This window comes from Pinus tabuliformis, chromosome 1_1 (genome assembly GCF_031772625.1).
Source record: "Pinus tabuliformis cultivar Carrire ecotype Pingquan chromosome 1_1, CPIR1, whole genome shotgun sequence".
Lineage (NCBI taxonomy): Eukaryota > Viridiplantae > Streptophyta > Pinopsida > Pinales > Pinaceae > Pinus > Pinus tabuliformis.
The window spans coordinates 977,933,494-977,956,014 of NC_142297.1; the positions used below are offsets into that span (position 1 = coordinate 977,933,494).

Sequence of the window (22,521 nt, forward strand, 5' to 3'; positions counted from 1 at the left end):
TTTTAGGTAGGTATTAAAATGTTATTAATATGGTGAAGAAACATAACAATAATAATAATATTCAAATAAAAAAAATTATTTTTTATTTTTAAATTTTATATAAAATTATATTAATAAATATGTATTTTAAAGTATTTATTTATGAAAGAGGGTAATAGTGAAATATTTTCACCACATCTAAGTTTACGAAAGATGTAAGTGAGAATGTGATTATGGATGTTTCATTATAATTTTAATTAAAACTAACTAACTATATATATATATATATATATATATATATATATATTTGCTTTTATTATAATTAATATAAAACAAATCAGGATAACTGTGAAATATTTTCACTTCACTTAAATTAAAGAGTAGGTAAAAATGTAATTATAGATGTTTCATTATGATTTTAATTAAATCAACCATATATTTATTTATATATTTATATATCTATATATATATATATATATATATATATTCATTTTTCTTTTTCTATAATCAATAATTTTGTTCTTTTAAAGAATTTATAAGTGATTAAAAATTATGGTGTGACCTTTAATTTAATAAATCTAATAAAACATATTGATAAATTTCTCTCTCCGAACAACTCTCTTATGCTACATGTCTCATTTTGAACAGTTAATTTTGGTGTTAGATGATTGAAATTTTTTTTTAAGAAGGGAGGGCTAGTTCCCAAGTAGAAGCATTATAGGGTCCTCTTTTTATTACATTGTGCATTATAGGGTCCTCTTTTTATTACATTGTATATGTATCACACAACACTGATAACAGTTACATCGAAGCCAAACATACAAGATGATTGAAATATTTTATCTACTATGAAATTGGAAATTAAAAACCGATATTAATGGGTTAAAATGTGTAACCAGATTTTGCCTTACAATATTTGTCCCCTTCACACATTCTCTCTCTTACAATATTTGTCCCCTTCACACATTCTCTCTCAATGGGAAGCAACAATTCTACAAGCGGTATTGGGAATTCAAGAAGATGGTTGGCAGTGGTGTTGGGAATTCAAGAAGATGGTTGGTGTGACTAGCGGCTTAGCTCGAAGTCGAACCAGGAAATTCGTTGCAGATCTGTCACTTGCAATGGTGGCTAGGGGTCGAACCAGGAAATTCGCTGCAGATCTGTCACTTGCAATGATGGCTAGGGGTCGAACCGCGTGGAGCTAGGGCATTCTCCATAAATGCCTTTTCAAACTCAACAATTCCTTATCAGAACTTAAGTCCAGAATGAATTCTGCGAGATTTGTGCCTGCCAAAAATTTCAAACCCCACAAAACAGAGTTTGCCAGCAAAAAATTCGTCAAGCGACTGTTTTAAACACCTTGCCCTACCGTACGATCACATTGTAGTGCCAAAATTTCCAGACCCCACAAAATGGCCTTTGCTGGCAAGAAATTCGTCAAGCGAGTGTTTTGAGCGCCTTCCCCTACCGTACGATCACATGGTAGCAAAGCGAGACGCATTGTAGCTGCTCGTGTGCAAACCCTTAGGGAGCTTGTGCTCAGTGTACCCGAAAGCCGCGGATTAGAGCTGCCTATTTTCTTCCAAGAGACGACGGACAATATCGAGTCTTCAGATGCAAGTTCGGGCGATGCATGCACTCACAGACTGGTACTCAAATTTTTGTTCTCTTGGTTGCAAGGTCTAGTTATATGGTCAGGAGGTTGAATGGGGGGCTGCACAAGCAATGATGACAGGGGTTTTGCAGGAAGCAGCTGGTAGTATATACTTAATGTGTATATGTTACGCAAAGAACCGAAAATATGTTTCTGTAGATATCTCCCACATTATCTGGAATATGCAGATCAGGAATCTCAGATTTAGGAATTTGGTAAGAGAGCAGTCATAAATCCTATTGTGTGCAGATCATATTCGTTCCAATATTAATCATATTTATTACCCCACGGTCAATATACAATTTCGCATTCTACTGGATCTATATAATTTGGCATTTTTGCTTTTGTTTTTTTTTTTTTTTTTTATATATATAATTTCATATTGTTTTTTTTTTATATATATAATTTCATATTTTTGTTTTAGGTATCCAAAACTTCAGTAAAATTTGTATGTTGAGAGATTTGGTTTTTCTTTGCTCTAGGTAAATGAGTTAAGATAAGTCTCTACTTGTTTTCACTAAAAAACTGTTATATATATATATATATATATATATATATGTTGTAGTCTAGATTAAAAAATAATAATAGCAAAATATAGTGTCTACTTAATTAAAATAAAAATAAAAAATCAAACAAATATAAATTCAGACTCATTCCTTAACCACCTTAACTCTCAATCTTGACTCTATCAAGTTCACGATGGAAGTTGAGAAAGTTCAAGATGGAAGTTGAGGTCGCTTTCCCTTTCTCGACATTCTCCTTTGGAGGATGAGTGGCGGTTCCATTTGTCATTTGTCAGCAAGTCTATTGGAAAAAGACTCACACAAAACAGTATTTCCATGCCAGTGCTCATCATTTCTTGGTTAGACATTTAGGGTTCTTGGCACTCTTGCTACCCATGCTCAAGAATCTCTGATGATAGCCACTTTGAAAAGGAGAAATCTCATTTTCTTGAAGTGTTTAAAAATAATGGGTATAACAGATCTCAAAGCCTCAAGGCCTTTCACAAAGCCTGCAAAGAGCCTAGAGTTAAACCTAGTAGTGATGATCCCATCTCTAAGGTTCATATCCCATATCGTCATTGCCCATATCCTCAAGAAGATTAGTGTTGCTTCTTCATTCAAACCTCTCAATATCGTTAAGAATTCTCTTAGATATGTTAAAGACCCTATTGATCCTAAGGACTCGAAAGGGGTCTACCTTGTTCCCTGCTCCTATAGTATCCCCTACATTGGAGAAACAAGTAGATCTATTAAGACTCGAAAGAGGTCTACCTTGTTCCCTGCTCCTACGGTATCCCCTACATTGGAGAAACAAGTAGATCTATTAAGCAAAGAATCAATGAGCATACTGCAGACATTGGAGAAACAAGTCCCTGAGCATGCACAAAACAAGTAGTTGAACATGCACAAAAATCAAAGCACCATGGCTGCATTGAAGAATCCAAAGACCACTTCCACCAGAGGAAGCTTAGAGAGGCAATTGAGCGATGATTGAGATCGAAAGGCGTGCCAAAAATCTTAATAGGGATGATGGTTGGAAATTGAGTAAGAGATGGATTCCACCTCTCTCATCATTGCATTCTTATCCCTCTCCTTCTTTTTCTCTTTTTGTTTTTTTTCTTTTGTTTTCTACATATCACCTATTTTATTTTTTATCATTGTTATTTTATTTTTTTTTCTCATTTATTATTATTATTATTATTATTTTGGCATAACAATGTAAAATTTCTAGTATTATTTTTCTTGCTATTCTTTAATTCAAATAATATAAACTTAATTTTAATAAATTAATAATTATTTGATTACATTGGGATAAAATTTCTAGAATCGTAACAACTAGTTTTCTAATTATTCAATCTCTATCAAATCAGATGATATGCTTTATCAATAAATAACTTCTTTACATCAATTCAATAATATTAAAATTCAATATTTTATTTTTAACTATTCCTTAACAACTATTTTTAACTAAACATAGAATATTTTAATGAAATAACTCCTTACCACTAACTCCCTAATAATTAATTTCTTTACCTATTAACTAATTCATCAACAACTAGTTTTTAACCCCTGAGCTTAAGTCAATTGCATTCCCCGAATATTTGGGAATTGTACCAACATGGGCATGTCAAAAAATTGACCTAGACAGACATGAGCACGGATGTCCATCTAATCTCAGAGAATACTTAAGGATGCCTATTTTTAGCGACTATTTCTGGAGAATGTTGCATCCTTACTATTTATTCCTGAGGATAAACGACATTAGTTGGTTCAAAACGTGGACCAAATCCTATCAATCTGATTAATCTGAAAAACTTTCTTCTACATTATAAATAAAAAAATTCTTAAATCTAACAAAAATATAAGCATATCACATCTCAACTAAATTTATCCCCTTCAAAACTCTCCGTCTCTACTAGTTTTAAACAACGCTCAAAAACCTTTTTATATATATGTTGTAGTGATATGCTATATTAAAAAATGATAATACTAAAATATAATATCCACTTAATTAAAAAAGTCAAACAAATATAAACATGAGATCTCAATTAAATTCATCCCCTTCAAAACCCTCTGCAAAATGCTCTCGCTTTGGTATTTGAAATTCTTTTTTTATAAATTTGGTTATATAATTTACAAGAGAGATATTATTTAGTATTTGAAAGCTATTTTTATAATTTTGGTTATATATATATTATAAGTAGGGTAAGTTTATTATAATTTTAGATTTATTAATGGGTTTGAAGAATTAAATTTTTCAAAATTAAAGATTTTTTATTTAAAATTTAAGTAAAGGTTTGTATTTTGAGAGATTCGATTATTTCTGCCTTTGGTAAATAAGTTAAAATATGTTTCTACTTGTTTTGAACAACACTAAAAAACCATTTTATATATATGTTGTAGTGATATGTTATATTAAAAAATAATAACAACAAAATATAATATCTACTTAATTCAAATAAAAATTTCTACTAGTTTTGAACAACATCCAAAAAAATATATATGGTAATGATATACTAAATTAAAAAATAATAATAACAAAATATAATATCCACTTAATTAAAAAAATCAAACAAAATAAAGATGTAAATTTCAATTAAATTCATCCCTCAAAACCCTATCAATTAAATTCATCCCCTTCAAAACCCTATGCAAAATGCTCTCGCGTTGTACTTGTTTTTAGGAAGTATATTATATTGTATTTTAGATTTTGACTTAAATGATCTCGCTTTGTACTTGTTTTTAGGAGTATATTATATTGTTTTTTAAATTTTATTTTAATTTTTGATGTATTTACAATAGAGAATTATCTTTATTTTATTTTACAAGGGTGGTTAAGTAGGAAAGAATAAGTAGGAAAGAATAATTGGGTACCTTTGTGCTAGTTGAAAACCCATGTATATATCTTTTTTTTGGAGATTGGAAGTAGTATCAAGGGCTGACAAACACTTTAAGGAGTCGAGAGTTCTAGTCTCTCTCCATTCGAGTCTCTCCATTTCTTACCAGATTAAGACTATTTTGACGAATTCTCTCCAATTTCGTATCAGATTAAGACTATTTTGATTCGTCGAATTACGATTTCTTCATTTCATAAAGGGTCTTTCGTAATGAAGTGAGGGGTCTTCCATTTGTGTGAATTAACATAGTTCTCTAGAATCACCTCTTCAAGACTTGTTGTCTACATTTTTTATTAATTCTCCAAACTACCTTATGAAGACTCTTTTGATTAACATTGTTGGGATTTGAAAGAGAGGCTACATGATTGACCTTGGATTTACACTTTGCATGAGAAAATTCATACTTCATTTCTATAATCCTTCTCATAATGACTAGATATATCACTCCACATTCATGTTGAGGACCATGCAGGAAGCATGTAGGAAGCCACTTGACAAAGGGAACAAGACACTAGAGGATCCTTGCCCACATAAATGTACTCTTCAATGCCATCTAGATCCACACCCAACTTCCACAATGATGACCCTCCCTCATGCCTACCTATGTGGTAAAACAATGACGATAAGGAGATCCAACAATCATAATTCTATTTAATCATCTTATGGAAAGAAGTGTGAGACACCTCTCAAATGTCAACACCATTAATGTGAAAATAGTTTCCATGAAATTCCTTGTGATCCTTGCAATATTTTGATAAATGATGCCTCATTATTTTATGGGAAAAAATAGGATAAGATAATATGTGGAGATGTGGGCATCCCGGGTTAATTAGATTGAAGGAATGGCGCGTTTCATTGTGAGAATGTGCGTATGAAGATGCTTTCATGTCAAAATCGCAAATGTAGCTAGAGATTCCATCTTGGAGAGTGTGGAGAATGTTAAATGTTATCTAAGAAGATTAAGTCTTGTCCATGTGCTAAAACCCGGCTGTAAAATAACCAGAGGAATAGTTGCATGGATCATGTGCCAACCTACTAAGAGATGTGAAAAGGGTCTTCCTTGTGGAAAAAATTTGTGTAAAAATACTTGTGTAAACATTTGCGAAGAATTTCCCATGTGGTTCTCAGTATATTTTGTGCAACATGCTTTATGGTAAAATAAGGCAATGTGGAATCGATGTTTGTACTAAGACCTTCCATTTACCTCCATGTGACTGATCTCATCATCATGTGTTAGAGCATGTTGGAAAAATTGTGGAGCTCCAAGGAGACATTGCAAACACACTTGTACAACTCCATGTCACCCATATACTTCATGCCCCGATACAAGATGCAAATATCTAGTACTAATAACATGTTCTTGTGGTAGATTAACAACACAAGTGCCATGTGACACTGGAGGCAACAATACGAGAACTGATCTAGTTTTTGAAGCCTTTCTATACAAATTTCCTTTCTCCTCTTAAACCATTGCAATCACATTCAAGAAGAGTTCTTATTGGAGCCATAATGGGTCTCAAATGTTGAGGAAAGTTTTAGATTCTTGGTTTCGTCTATAACAAAATGCATTTTTTTGCATTTTTTTTGTGCAATGCCCAAGTAGAAAATGGATACATTGCTTCTTGTATAAAGATGTAACCTCTCTGTATATTTTGCAAGAATGGACCTAACATGGGTTTCAATTATACAAGTTACATAAAACTCAAAAGCCCCTCTACGTCGTCACATAAATTCCAAGGGTTCAATTCTTGCATCAGGGCAGGTGCATCCTCTACCTTTCAAATCATTTGTAGATATGCATCTAAGGCTTTTCATTTTCCTATTTGATTTACAATAACATGCAAATGTGAATTCATTGATATTCAGTTTTGGAGGTGAGTGTGAGCTACTATAGTTGAATAACAATAATGCATTACTTATATTTAAAGATCGCACAAGAGTTGCAACAAATCTTAAGGTTGTGAATAATGCATTTTCATATCAGGGGTTCAATGAAGCACGTGCAACCTACAACAAATGTAATTCATAGTCATAGTTTATGGAATACAACAAAAAGATCAAACGAATGAACAAACTCATGCATGGACAAAAGATTAGCGAAAGTTAAGTAATGTTTGAAACAATTAGATTTTTTTTTTTTTTTTTTTTTTTTGTATTGGAGATTTAAGGACACCCTCACATCATGCATATTTTAATTGTAATTCCATAAAAAAACATGTTTCCATGGACATTTTTATTATGAAATATGTTAAAATTTGTTATTATTTAAGTAATTGATAAAATTGTTTGTTTTATTTTTTATACCAACTCGCAGCAAGGAAATCTAGAGCATAATCACCCATTACAATATCAAATATGGAAGAATTGTACCAAAACAATCTATGATTTCAAAAAGTAGCAAATCATAATATATTACTTTATTTACGAGATATTCATGTTGGCATAATCAAACAATGTCTTTAAATTGAACACAGGTCTCATGATTTGTAAGGATCATTGTAGCATGGTCCCTGCCTTTTGTATTGTAGCATGGTCCTCTCTTTTGTTGATATTTTTCCCGTCCTTCAAGATTTTTCAAACAAGCGTTAATTAGCGTTATATGTTATCCCTTATGGCGTTTCCTTTGCAACATCTAGTGCAATTGCTAGTTAATAAATAAATTAAAAATAATATAGAAAAAACTTAAATATTTTCTTTAATTTTTTTATTTATTTTTAAAAGTTAAAATAGCTTATTAAGAATTCCTTATTTTATTATTGCATAAATTTAAGTGGGTAAATTTCAACCTTATTAAAAAATTTCAGATTCTATAGGCATTGTAAATTTATTTATATTTAAAAACAATAATTATATATTTTAAAATATATATCTGGGTTATGGAGAATATATATTTTAAAAGTAAATTTCTATTTATCTATTTATTTTTAATCATGTATATTTTATTTATTTAATTAAATTTACATTTTTTTAAGAAGTTGAGAATTTGATATAGGTGTTGTCTATTGAGGTCACAATTTTTTTTGGATTTTTTTTCTTGAATCGTTGTTTTTTTTTAAATATGATCATTGGATTGTTTGAATTTGTTTTTGTTGGTGGAAATGGATTCAACATCATAAAAACCCTTGGGGCATCCAAAATTCTCAAGCTTGACAACTATAACCTAGATGTCCCACAATTTCTACTAGATTTTTCATTATTTTTCTCGGAAAAATTGTGGCCTCATTATACTACTCTATTTGATATGTATTAAAATTCTAGGAATTTTGTATACTCAAGTTAACTATGAGCTAAAAATGAAGTAGTTCATAAAATCAATGTTATAAGTAGATGATATATATATATATATATATTATTGTGTAATATGACTTGAGTGGGCTTAATGGTTAAGAACATAAGTTTTGTCATAAAAGTTCACCATTTTAGAGTTTTAATTAAGAGGTAGGTAGAGTATGTACACTTTCATAAACTTTAATAGGCATTAAGGTCAGTTTCTTATCCCACAAATATAAGGTTTCATAAACCAGACCACTTTACTATCTAACTTGGCCATAACTTTAATCTTTACCAATATAGATCCATCTAAACCATGGACGTAGAAAGTTTTACTAGTATAGATCCATCTTAACCACATATGTGGCAAGCATCTAGAATCTTTTGAGGTGCAATGAAAATGTTTGCATCACTTGGCCATAACTTTAATCTTTACCAGTATAGATCCATCTAAACCACAAATGTAGCAAGTTTTACTAGTATAGATTTGTGGTCTCTCTCACACACACACTATAAAATTCTTCATTGTTTAAATTGCATTTTTTTAATGTAAAAATGGATTTAATGCCTTGAAAATCCCCTTGGGGATTTAGATTATGTAGACTACATAGCTTAAACTTGCAATTGCAACAAATATTTAATGGATTAAAAAAAATACTTAACATGGGTAATGAAATATTTTATTTTATTTGAATCACATGATTTACATAGTAATTCATAACATTGTCATCACTAGTTGAGCTACCCCCGTGGGTTAAATTACATGTTGATATAATTTAACCCAACATCAAAAATTTTATTTATATTTGGAAGTAATTGAACTTTTTTTACTTTCAACTACTTGTTCTATTTGCCAATTGTAATATATATATATATATATATAACTTTCCCAAGAGAAGGGAAATGAAAAATTCCTCAAAGCTTAAGAACTGTAAGGAGATAGTGCAAGCTACGGACCAAGTGTTAGGAAATATCGGCTAAGGGACAACCCTGCCCGATACTCTTCGCAAAATTTCCACCCTTCCATAATGAAAATGCTCTCATGGAATATTTGAGGGCTCAATAGTAAGGGTAAGCAAAGACATCCCCGTGATAGAATAAGAAAGGAGAAGCTGACGATTGTCATTTTACAGGAAATCAAAATATTTGAGGATAAGTTGGCACTAGTTGAATCCTACTATTGGTCAGGATTCAAATCTATGGCACTAGAAGAGAATGGAAATTTTGGGGGTCTAGCAATCTGGGGAACCCTCAAGAGGTATAATTTTAGGACTAGATGGCCACCCCAAAAGCTATGGCAAGTTAGTTCTGTTATATAGGTATTAAGGAGTCTATCTTTCTAACAACTATATATGGTCACTCTTTTGTGAGGGACAAGCTGAAATTTTTGCAGCAACTTGTTCATATCAAAGGAGTAATCGTGGATTCCATGCAAATTGTAGGAGGGGATTTCAACCTTATCAAATTGTTGCAGGAGAAAAAGGGAGGGATGAGAAGAATAAACCGAACATCAATTTCTTTTGATGGTTACTTGCAACAGTTGAATCTTGTGGAGATACAAAGTTAATGACTTGTTCACATGGAATAACTGATGAGGAGGCTATCATTAGATATCTAGCTGACTTGATAGATTCCTCCTATCTGAAGGAATACTTCAAAAGGATATCTTCTTCGAGGCCTCTATTTTCCTTGCATGGAATCAGATCATTGGTTGATTAGATTGTAAATTGACCCTAAAGAGAGAGAAACCAACAGTCCCTTTCGATTCAAATGCTTTTGGATCCAACAACCTTCATTTGTACATCTCCTTAAAAAATAGTGGGATGAGATGTAAATAAATGGTACATACAAAATGAAAACATTCCAACTCAAGATGAAGGCTTTAAAGACTTGAATAAAACAATGGAATAGGCAGGTAGTCGGTAATATATTGAAGGAAAAGATACATCTTGAATAGAAAATGGTAGGAATACAATAGACAATGATCCTTGAAGGCCAATCCCCGGAGTTCGTAGTAGAAGAAGGAACCACTCTCATCAAACTGGAACAATGTCATAAATAGGAAGAAGAATTGTGGAGGTAGAAATCAAGGATATAATGGATAAAAGAAGGTGAATAGAATTCAAAATTCTTTCACAATTCCGTGATTCACCGTCGACATACAAATATGATTTTTTTCTATTATATATAAATATGGAGATAGGAAGATGCAACACCAGGATATTGTAGAAATTTTGAATAATATGACACTTATTCACAGAGGTTATCCTGATTATACACTATTGCAGAATGCATGCATAATACATGACCTCCTCCATGTTTATCATCAATTTGCAGAATCAAAACATTCGCATGCGCACATTGAAACACATCAATAACACATATCAACACAGTATGTAACCGGAGAAAGCATACAACTGAAAACCCCACACCATATGTATATTATAATGATTGAGAACATGTAACAATACATAGTGCAATACTCCTCACAAGTACTCAGTACTATCTCCACCTGTTACACACAAACTAGCTCAGATCTAAATCAATCACAGGTTCAAATCTCCTTCGCTGCTTTCCTGCCTCCACTGCGCAATCCTGCATGAGAATAGATGAGAATGGCTGATCCAAACTCGTATTTCCCTTGGATGAACCACGCAATCCTCATTGGAAATACTCAATCCATTGATTGTGCAAATCTCATGCACAACTATAGTCACAACTGACAGCAATCTCAACCTTTAACACCTGTCTCCATTGAACTGTCCATGCACTGAGTTAACTGATGTATTCTTTAGTTGCTTTATGAGTTAATAATTAGTGAATTAATTAACAATTAATTCACATCACTCATCACTAGTGTATTTTGCAGTTAGACTGAATATAACTAGTTCAACCAAGTCAAACTGAACACAACTCCATCAACTCCTCAATCAACTCCACCAAACTCAATCACTTGAGTTCTAACTAAATTCCATCATGCAATAGCTCAACTAACCCATAAGAAAAGAATATTTCCTTCTGACAGTTGCAGGTGCCACATTCGTAGCTCGAACTGAAGTGCTCCAAGAGGATAAGATAATGTTTATAGTCCAAATATTATTAAGAGCTAATAATATTCGATTGTTCTATTTTTAGTCTGGCAGTCTAAAACTAGACTCCGCCCATATGTCTAAAAATAGAAGTCCATCTATTTTTACCAACATGACCAATCATCCACATATAGAATCCTGCAACTCATAGACCATGATCCATATGTCTAAAAATAGACTTTGCGCCAAAAATATCCTATGGGCCCACTTAGTGAAGGCGACTCCTTTCCACTAAGTTCCATCATCTTGTTGCATTTTCAACACTCCCTCTCAACAAGATATGAATTATCTGCAACCCCTATCCTTCAACTCTAGAATGTTCTGCATGCAACACATTTGCCCGGTCCACTTGCTCCAACAACACTTGGAACAAAAACACTCTCAACTGACCGCTCTATTGGGCTAGGAACATACTCTGATGCTGAAGCCCTACCTGTTGCTGACAAGTTCTCCCTCTCTGACATCTGCGCTACTGCAACATCTCCATGCATCTCGCACCATTGCACACTTCTCTGTGCCACCTAGCATTGTGGAAAACACTTGTGCCTCTCAAATTGCTGCAGCCTGCTAGCTATGCGTTGTCCTGGGATTCCCTACACTGTTGCTCTCTCTATCGCTCCATCCACATCTGTCTCTACCCAATCAGTCAGTTCCTGCTACTCCACATCATGGATCCCATAGCAAGGTCTCATCCAAGAGGTTAGGTACCTCAAGGATCCTGCCCCTCCTCCTTGGGACGACCAATCCACATCACCCCACCTCCTACTTGGAGGTATGGCTGCATGCGATCCCTCAGACCACCTGGCTCGAAGTTTCCCCTACTGGAGGTCTTTGCATGGGTAGATGTCTCTACTCGATCTCTTATCAGCCTCCCCTATTGTGGCTACTCCACAACCTCCTGAAGCTGCTGCACCAATCGTGGATACTCCACAATCATCTGAGACTTCTTCTAGCTGTGCACCTTGAGAGGTAATATACGCTCCCTCTCAACCGCCAAGTCTCCATCAGTTGCTTCACTGCTCAAGGCTTTGCATGCATCTTGAACCTCAAGAGCATACAGGTTCTTAACCCGTGAACCAATCTACTTCACCTGTCTACTGATGATGTGTCTAAGGAAAACCTTTCCCTTACTGAAGGCTACATCATAGCCTCTGTCTTCCAGCATCGTGATCGACACCAAGTTTCTCTTCAGTCCTGGTACATACTTGACATGGTCAAGGTAATACGAGCTCCATGCTCCCTCTGAAAAATAACCATGCTTACACCTGAGACACTATATTCTCATCATTACCCATCACTATGAGTATCTGGAGATCGTTCTCCTCCAAATTACTGAACAAACTCTTGTCACCGGTCATGTGGAAAGAAGCTCCACTGTCAAGAAACCAACCACTTCCCACCATGGATGAAACCATGCATGCGGAGAGTGAAATCCAACTCAAACTGTGAAGCAAGTGCCTCACCTTCAGATCCTTCCCCGATCCCTTCTTGGATTTCCTCCATGGACAATTTGCAGAATAATGGCCCACCTCATGACAACGAAAGCATCACACTTTTGATTTGTCGACCTTCTTCCCATCATTGGAAGAACTATATTTGGAAAGAGAACCTTTCTCCTTTCCCTTCTTTGCTTTGGCAGCCAAAGCACAATTTTCTTCATCAGATGCCTTTGATGAAGATCTGTCCCTGGTATTTCACCTGATCTCCTCTTGCACAAGATCTAACCAAAGTCTCTCCCATCCTGGAAATTTCTCCCGACCATTGACAGAGTCCTGATAGGAATGCCAACTCTTCAGAAGACCAAGGAGAGCCAAGCTCACCAAGTCCTCATCATCGACAGTCACCCCCACACTTCCCAGCTCATCCCGACATTGGGTGAACTTCATGAGATACTTGGGCATACTGTCTCCATTCTCACACTTAATGTTTTTGAGTTTATCCTTGAGCACCAACTTCCTCTGGTCACTCTTTCTTTGGAATAAATCTATCAATGCTTTCCACATCAAGTATAGAGAAGCCTTTCCATGCAGGCTGGATACAATTTGATCCTTCACGCCCTCCAACAGAATCGTTCAACACTTTTCTGTCTTCTTTTGCCAAGCCATAGCTTCAGCAGCATCAGTAGGTTTTAGGGATTCAGCATCTATGAAATCCTTCAACCCATTTTCATCTAACACTGCCTCCATCTTGTCTTTCCATGCAATATAATTCAAGCTACCTTCAAGAGCATACTCCAATCGCAAATCGTTGAAAGACATTTCAACGTTGACACCAAGAAAACACTGCTGCAAATTCGAATTCCACCAGCTCAAAACTCAACTGCTTCTGATCTAAAATTCGTGAGAACAAATTATTTCTCGTACATAGATTGATTGTATGGGCTTTTATTGGATATCTCACCTTCCAAAAGAAGGATGAATCCAGAGGCTACCTGGCCCGATTATAGACTCTACCCTGAAGAAATAAAATGTAAACACTTTCTGAATAATAGATCTGATGATCAACTCTGCTCCGATACCATGTATAAATTTTGAATAATATGAAACTTATTCACAGATATTATTCTCGTGATTATACACTATTGCGGAATGCATGCATAATACATAACCTCCTCTACATTGATCATCAATTTGTAGAATCAAAACATTCGCATGCGCACATTGAAACACATATCAACACAGTATGTAACCGGGAAAAGCATACAGCTGAAAACCCCACACTATCTGTATATTATAATGATTGAGAACATGTAACAATACATAGTACAATACTCCTCACAAGTACTCAGTACTATCTCCACCTGTTACACACAAACTAGCTCAGATCTGAATAAATCACAGGTTCAAATCTCCTCCGCTGCTTGCCTACCTCCACTGCACAATCCTGCATGAGAATAGATGAGAATGGCTGATCCAAACTCGTATTTCCCTTGGCTGAACCACACAATCCTCATTGACAATACTCAATCCATTGATTGTGCAAATCTCATGCACAACTATAGTCACAACTGACAGCAATCTCAACCTCTAACACCTGTCTCCACTGAATTGTCCATGCACTGAGTTAAATGATGTATTCTTTAGTTGCTTTATGAGTTAATAATTAGTGAATTCATTAACAATTAATTCACTTCACTCATCATTAGTGTATTCTGTAGTTAGATTGAATACAACTAGTTCAACCAAGTCAAACTGAACACAACTCCATCAACTCCTCAATCAACTCCACCAAACTCAATCACTTGAGTTCTAACTAAAGTCCATCATGCAATAGCTCAACTGACCCATAAGAAAAGCTTATTTCCTTCTGACAGTTGCATGTGCCACATTCGTAGCTTGAACTGAAGTGCTCCAAGAGGATAAGATAATGTTTGTAGTCCAAATATTATTAAGAGCTAATAATATTCGACTGTTTTATTTTTAGCCTGGCAGTCTAAAAATAGACTCTGCCCATATGTCTAAAAATAGAAGTCCATTTATTTTTACCAACATGACCAATCATCCACAAATAGCATCCTGCAACTCATAGACCATGATCCATATGTCTAAAAATAGACTTTGCGCAAAAAATATCCTGCGGGCCCACTTAGTGAAGGCGACTCGTTTCCACTAAGCTCCATCATCTTGTTGCATTTTCAACAGATATTGAGCTGGAATTGATGACCTATTATAAGGATCTCCTAGCAGAGTGCTCATATCAAAGGAAACTTTCCATCAACAATGTAATTCAACATATCCCAAGATTAGTTAGCAATTACCATAACATTGCTATGATAAGACCAATTTATTTCCAAGAGATGGAGAGGGTAGTCATGAACATGCGAACCAATAAAGCACAAAGGCCATATGGATATACCTCATATTTTTTCTAATATTTTTGGATCTTTATGAGAAAATAAATCCATGAACTTGTAGAAGAATCATGCCAAACAATGTCTTTACATCATGCACTCAATGCTATTTTTCTCACCCTCATTCCCAAAACTAGTCATTTAAAGAGTCCCCATGGTTTTTGCCCAATAGAACTCTATAATTTCATATAAAAAATCATCTCATTAGTGATTGTCAATCAATTGAAACCAACTCTACCATCTCTTATAATTACCACTCAAACTAGATTTGTGAAGGGTCGTTAGAATGTTGATGGTACAATTGTGGCACAAGAAATCATTCAGTCCCTCAGGTCAAGAAAAAATGTAGGTATGTTTATTAAACTATATTTTCCTAAAGAATATGATCGAATCAGGCGGAGTTATTTTTTTTAGGTACTTAATTCCGACAATTTTTCTAATCAAAGAATATGGTGGGTGTCCTCCCTGATATCAACAACGTTTTTTTCTATCCTCATCAGTGGTTCACCCTCAAACACATTCACTTCCTCTAGAGATCTAAGACAAGGATATCCTTTATCTCGCTTTTCATTCATCTTAGCAATGGAGGGTCCTGGGAAAGTTATTCAGAAATCCTACTTATCAGGGCATCTCCATGGGTTGAGATTATTTGGTGTAAAAATCCCTATTTTGCACCAACAATATGTGGATGATGTGTACTCTATGGGTTGTTGACAATGAGAGAGGGGTGTGGAATCTCTAAGGTTCTACAACTTTTCATGGAATCATCTGCTACATTAGTTAACAATGAAAAGACAAGTATATTATTTTTTAATTATTCAAAGGATGTCCAAAAGTAGGTAACCCAAATATTGGGATTTTAGAAAGGATCTCTTCCTTCCAAATACTTGAGTTTTGCAGGTCATCCACTCTAATAGGGTTGCATATTGAGAAGACCTCCTCAAAAATAAAAGGTATAAAATCAACATTGGACGTTCATTACATTGAATTATCCAAGCTATCTCATGTCGTTGAAATCAGTTCTATAGGAAATACGAAATTATCAACTGGAAGCCATGCGTATCCTCTTGGAAGTCACACTTTGCTTCCAATCACTATGGAATGGCTTATTTTGGAAAGGCACTTCCAAAGCATGAAATCGGGCCTTGATTGGTTGCGACAAATTGAATGCACCTAAACTTTGAGGAGAATTGGGTCTCATAGATCCACAATTAATGAGTCAGGATTATGCAATGCAATTATGGTGGCTTTGTCTACAAGGTGGGTTGCAACTCTGGAAACAATTTGGCAAGGAAAATACCTATCCCTACTTAATCAAGAGGAGATATTATGTTTTAATAGAACCATTAAAGGATCAACCATTTGGAACTAGGCTATAAACAACAAATATCTAATTCATCATCATGAATTCTAGGATATCAAAGATGGGAAAATAATGACATTTTGGGAAGATTCTTGGAAATGGTTCTCGCGCTTACAAGAGTCTCAGTAGTTTCAATCAATACAAAACCTCTCCAAATGTCTTGGAGCTCATAAATTAGCTGACTATTGAAAAACCCATAAGGAGAATCAAGAATGGAGGGTTTGGAAAGAAATAGAGGATTGAATAGAAAATGATGATACTTACCCCTGGATTGAGTTTAAAGGATTCCTGGATAATAGACACTTCAGAGTCTCACAGATTCGAGATATCCTTAAGTGGGGACACCAATCAATGACTCATTTTATTAAAAGAATCATATCAAATACTCGCAGGTAATCATACAAAGGACAACATAGGGCTACGCAAGAAAATATGGGATAATAAGAGTTGGACAAAAGTTATTACTTTTTTTTGGTTACTTGGACTTTAACATACCCTCACATGGGATCAATTAAGGAGAAAGGGTTATGAGGGACCACTAGTTTGTTGCTTAAAGAAGAAGAAACACCTCAACATATTTTCAGGAAATGCATCTTTGTGCGCAACACTTGCGACTTAACATTGTCAATATTTTTATGTTCACCACCATTGTCCATCCTCATCACATATCTCTTATTGCAATGCTATGAAAATAAGTTTTAAAATCTCATAGCTCTACAAGCATTGTGCTTGATCTGTGGCTTTTTAATATGGATTCTGTGGAAATAACAAAACCTTAGAGTTTTTGATACAACAAAATGAGATGTTGCTAGGTTACAAGAAATCATTGTCAGGAATACCTGAAAAACATTAGTAGCATCCTCTTTTGAATAATAATATTGGTCAAATAATAAGATAGAGGAATAAATGTTAAAAACCTTGGATATACATCCAACAATTTCCACCTCTCATCCCTCTCAGTCAATTGATTTAAGGCATGATGCCTCTAAAATATTCTCTCCTCCTCCACAAGATTTTAAAAAATTAAGCTTTGATGGTGTATCGAAAGGGAATATTGGGCTAGCATGACACGATGGTATATTTTAACATGTGAAATCCTTGCCATGGTGTGTTTACACATGCTACTATGATATCACAATAAATAACATGGAAAAATTCCTTTGTCTAGAAAATTGTCTTAAAATAGCAATATGTGAAGCATATACATTCCTCCAAGTCTACGGGAATTCAAAAATCATCATATAATGTCTAGAAAAATTAATGCAGGATCAACTGGAAGATTAGTTGGATCATAGTTGGAGATTATATGAGGTAATTACTAATATTAAACGACTGTTGTATTCATTCCACTATATTATCCCACATAATACAAGGCGAGAAAGTAATAAGGTGGTGGACATTTTGGTTGACTAGAGCAGTCACATTAGAGGATTAATCTACAATGATCCATGGTCAAATAATGACCCTATTATGGAGATCCAGGAAATCCAACGATTCCTTAAATAGGATCAGAAATATGAAACTGAGCACATATGTCAGGGCAATCAAAGCCTGAGGTCGCAACTGGTGTGGACCCTATCACAAGAAACCATCCTTGATGGGGGTACCTTTACTGTTTCCATCGTCATCAGCCAAAATGATGACCATGCGAGGAAAAGAAGTGACAAAGAGGAAGCTTCTTACTAAGATTTGTGCATACATCAACAACCATCCGAACACCACCCATGCATGGTAGAAATACCCTCTACACATTCAACCACACCCTATTTTGTCAAATCACATTAAATATGGGCAAGTGGTGGGAGGAGGACTCTATCTAACATTCCTCAGGTTAATAATATTCGGCTTTCCAAACTGATCATGGATGCAACACACATGAATATGGTGTTTAATGAGGGTGTTAACATACATCCCATCATGCAAACTTGTACCTATATCTCGCTTGATTCCTCAAACATCCCCTTCAGACAATTTCATCCTCAAGTCATTACATTTCTCTATAAAGATAGGGAACTCGTCCTAGGGTGGAAATTTTTTCACAACATCTCTAGTTCTATCGACCTTTTCTATGTGATTCTACACTTCAACTCACTAGTGTTGTCATTCACAAACTTGGTGAAGTTCCGTTGTTATACCAAAATTATTTAGGCTTCAACATTAGTATTAATTTTGTTGTTTCCTATATATTATTTTTGTCTTGTAGTTTGGCTAAGTTTTTTCTGGAGCCCATGTTATTCGTCTTATTTCAACATAACACAGTGACATTCCCTTCATTTGAGCTGGTCGTTGTGTTACCTTTAGTGTCCTCCCACATTTCTGAATCTACAAGTGTATCATTTAATGATCTAACCATTTTATGTGGAGCCTGGTACTCGGGCACATTTAGATTCAGATTGTCGAATAAATACCTCAACCCACTGTGATCACTCATGAATGTAAACCTCATGCCTAGAAGATATTGTCTGCATATCTTCAATGCATGTATAATCGTTGCTAGCTCAAGATCATGTGGTAGATAGTTCTACTCGTGCTCATTCAGTTTCCATGACTCATAGCACACTACCTATCCTTCTTGCATGAGAACTCCACCAAGTCCTCTCTTGCAAGCATCTGAACGCACTACAACTCCTTGTCCAGATCTGGAATATTTAGTACTGGTGCATGTGTCAACAACTTCTTAAGCTACTCAAAACTAGCCTCACATTCTTCTGTCCATCCGAACTTCATACCTTTCCTCTGCAATGATGTGATAGGATATGCAATGCATGAGATGTTCTGGTTGAACCTCATGTAGTAACCTACCAATCCCATAAAAGATAACACCTCATCCACATTCTTACGAGCTACCCACTCGATGATGGCCCTTATCTTTTTTGGATCTACTATTATGCCATCCTTGGGGACAACATGCCTCAAGTAATGAAACTCGATCTAAAATAAGATTCACTTGTTAAGTTTAGCATAAAATTGATGCTCTCTTAGCAATCTCAACAGTTCTGGTTAATGCTCAACATGTTCTTCCTCATTCTTAGGATATACTAGTATGTCATTAATGAATACAATAAAACAATTGTCTAGATAAGGACACAACACATTATTCATCAAACACATACATGTAGTTGTAACATTAGTTGAACTGAATGGAACAACAAAAAACTCATAATGCACATACCTGGTCCTGAAGGCAACCTTGAAGATATCCTCTTCCTTGATGCGTACCTGATGGTATGTCGATATCAAGTCCATCTTAGATAACATTGTTGCTCCATTCAACTAATCAAACAAATCATCAATCCTTGGAAATGGGTAGAAGTTCTTGATCGTTACCTTGTTTAGTTGCCTATAATCAATGCATAATATTAGAGTCCCATCTTTCTTCTTTAAGAATAACACTGGTGCACCCAAAGGTGATACACTAGGTCTGATGTAACCTTTTTCCAACATTTCCTTCAACTACAACTTCAAATCTACCAACTTAGGTGTGCTCATCCTGTAAGGTGCTTTTGATGTGGAAGCTAACCTTAACACTAACTCAATAGAAACTTCTACCTCCCTGTGAGGTGGAAACTCTGTAATGTCCTCAAGAAATACATCTTTAAATTGATGTATAACTGGGTACCTTCTCAACACATCTGCATCCTCAACTTCCTTACCTTTATTGCTAGAAATGTTCACTGCAAACATCCCATAACCTTTTCTGCAACTATTCTTAGCCTACATAGCAGTAACGATCCTCATTGATGTAGGCTTCTTCTTTCCCTTCAATTTCATAGTTTCCCCACTATCATCCACACACTCAATGGCCTTGTCGAAGAAATCCACTTTGGTCCTATGAAGGTATAGCCAGTTAATACCCAAAAGAATAATATATGATCCCAATATGAATACATTCAAGTGTACTATTGTAGGCATGCCATTTAACTCAAATGCGCAAGATCTTACCCAATGGTGAACTCTCTTCTTTGTACATGTAGCCAACTATACCAACAAAGATTCTACATGCATTTCTTTTCTCAAACCACACTTATCCACTAGGACGAGATTAATATAACATAGTTACACCAAGGATCAATGAAAATAGAAATAAATAAATCACAAAGCTTACCATCCATATCAATGATCAATTCCTTATGATCGCTTGCCTATTTTCCATAGTTGCATAGATTAGAGGAATGTTATGACCAACATCACAAAATGTATGCACCTCCCGAGAAATATAGATTTGGGTTCTACCACCACTCTAATACTGCAGAAAATCCCTCTTATGAGGATCCTTACCACATGTCCAACACTGTAATGGTTCCCTACTACCACCTCTAGCCTGTTGCTCTCCATGTCCCTTCTCAGTTGTATTGAACCTCTTGTAAGGAGCTACATTTTATTTATCACTTGCATCTTGAGGCCTTCCTCTGTTTGGTGGCCATTTTCCTTTAGCTTTCACATTTCCCTTCAAGTCATGCTTAGACTTAGCTTTGCGCTTCAACTGCTCGTAAAAATGTTTCAACTTTTGGATGGTCTCCTCCAATGATCTAGGCTCATCAAACTCAATCCGGTCTCTGTATTCTACTATTAGTCCACTGATGAACCTCTGAACCTTGGCCATCTCCTCCCTAAGGTAAGGAACATCTCTCAACAACTCCAAGGACCTGCTAGTATACTCATCATCTATCATGGAACCCATCCACAAGTCATAAAACTCCTTAGCTCTGTAATCAGAGTATCTTTCCAACAAATACGTCTTCTTTAAGAGCCTTTCAAACTCATTCCAAAACAAATAATCTTGATGTATACCTTTGACATTCTTCACGCCTCCCCACCGAATATCTACTTTACTTTGAGACTGAAAGTGACAATATTTTCTTTCATGTTTTATGTATAATAATGCAATCAAAAGAATTTCCTCATACCAAGAAACCATGCCTCTAAATCTTGTGATTTCTTCATCTCTCCATCAAAGGTAGGTGGCTTTTCCTTCTTAAACCCATTCGGAAAGTATGTCCTATCATTCCACCTATAAGGGTGATAAATATGACGATGATGATGCCTGTTAGAGCTAGAATTAGAACAGTACTTGCGTCTATCACCTCTTTGTTGGAAATAATACTGAGAGGGGGGGGGGGGGAAGTGAATTAGTATTAGAAAATTCAATAATCTCTTTACAATTTCTTACTATATACGCTACTTCAATACAGGCAACCTGCGTGCATATGCACTTGTATTAAGGAAAACCTCTGTATACACACTTTTGAAATGCTGAACCAGTGTGTATACGTGCCTTTGCTATATTGAACTTACGTACAGATCTGTAAAAGATGATTTAACCTTTACAACTATTCAGACACCAGTTATACCCGGGTCATCAAATTTACAGATTATGACATGCGCCAATTATAAAATATCAAAACCACACAAAGATACTTCTCTTCAAGCCTTAAGATATTGACCCATCAATAGAACTTATCCTTATTTAAGCACTCAGGTTCCTCCTTGATTCAGATCCAGCTATGCACCATAACCCAATGACCAGTATTTTAGATCTCGCTCTTCATTAGATATTCAATCCTTAAGTACATTTTCCTAATGATCTCCTCCTCCTTTTATAGTCTTAGGCCTTACTCAATACCATGGTCCAAAACCACTTAGAATCAACACCTTGGACCAAATACCTGGGGTCAACACTTTGGACAAGATACCTTGGACCAATACCATGGCTCAAAATACCAAGTACAAAATACCACAAACCAAAACCAAGTTTTCCACCATGTACACACTTTTCCTTGCAAGAAGGTGCGAGTATACGCATATGCACCTTTTGGTCTGTGAACGCGCATGTATACACAACTTGGTCAAGGGGAAACTGTGTATACCTCTTTTTATTTCATTTTGTGAGCCTAAACTGTGATCTATCATCTGAGT

The 22,521-nt window shown here is 35.2% G+C and overlaps 1 protein-coding gene across 1 annotated transcript in view; it reads left to right on the plus strand.

The window, feature by feature from the left end:
- Positions 1 to 1,707: 1,707 nt before the first annotated feature.
- The window catches only part of LOC149217789 (uncharacterized), a 28,283-nt gene continuing 7,469 nt past the window's right edge, over positions 1,708 to 22,521 (plus strand). The window contains exon 1 of the mRNA XM_089390353.1: positions 1,708 to 1,848. Coding sequence (XP_089246479.1) covers positions 1,708 to 1,848 — 141 coding nt within the window. The remainder of the gene's footprint in view (positions 1,849 to 22,521) is intronic.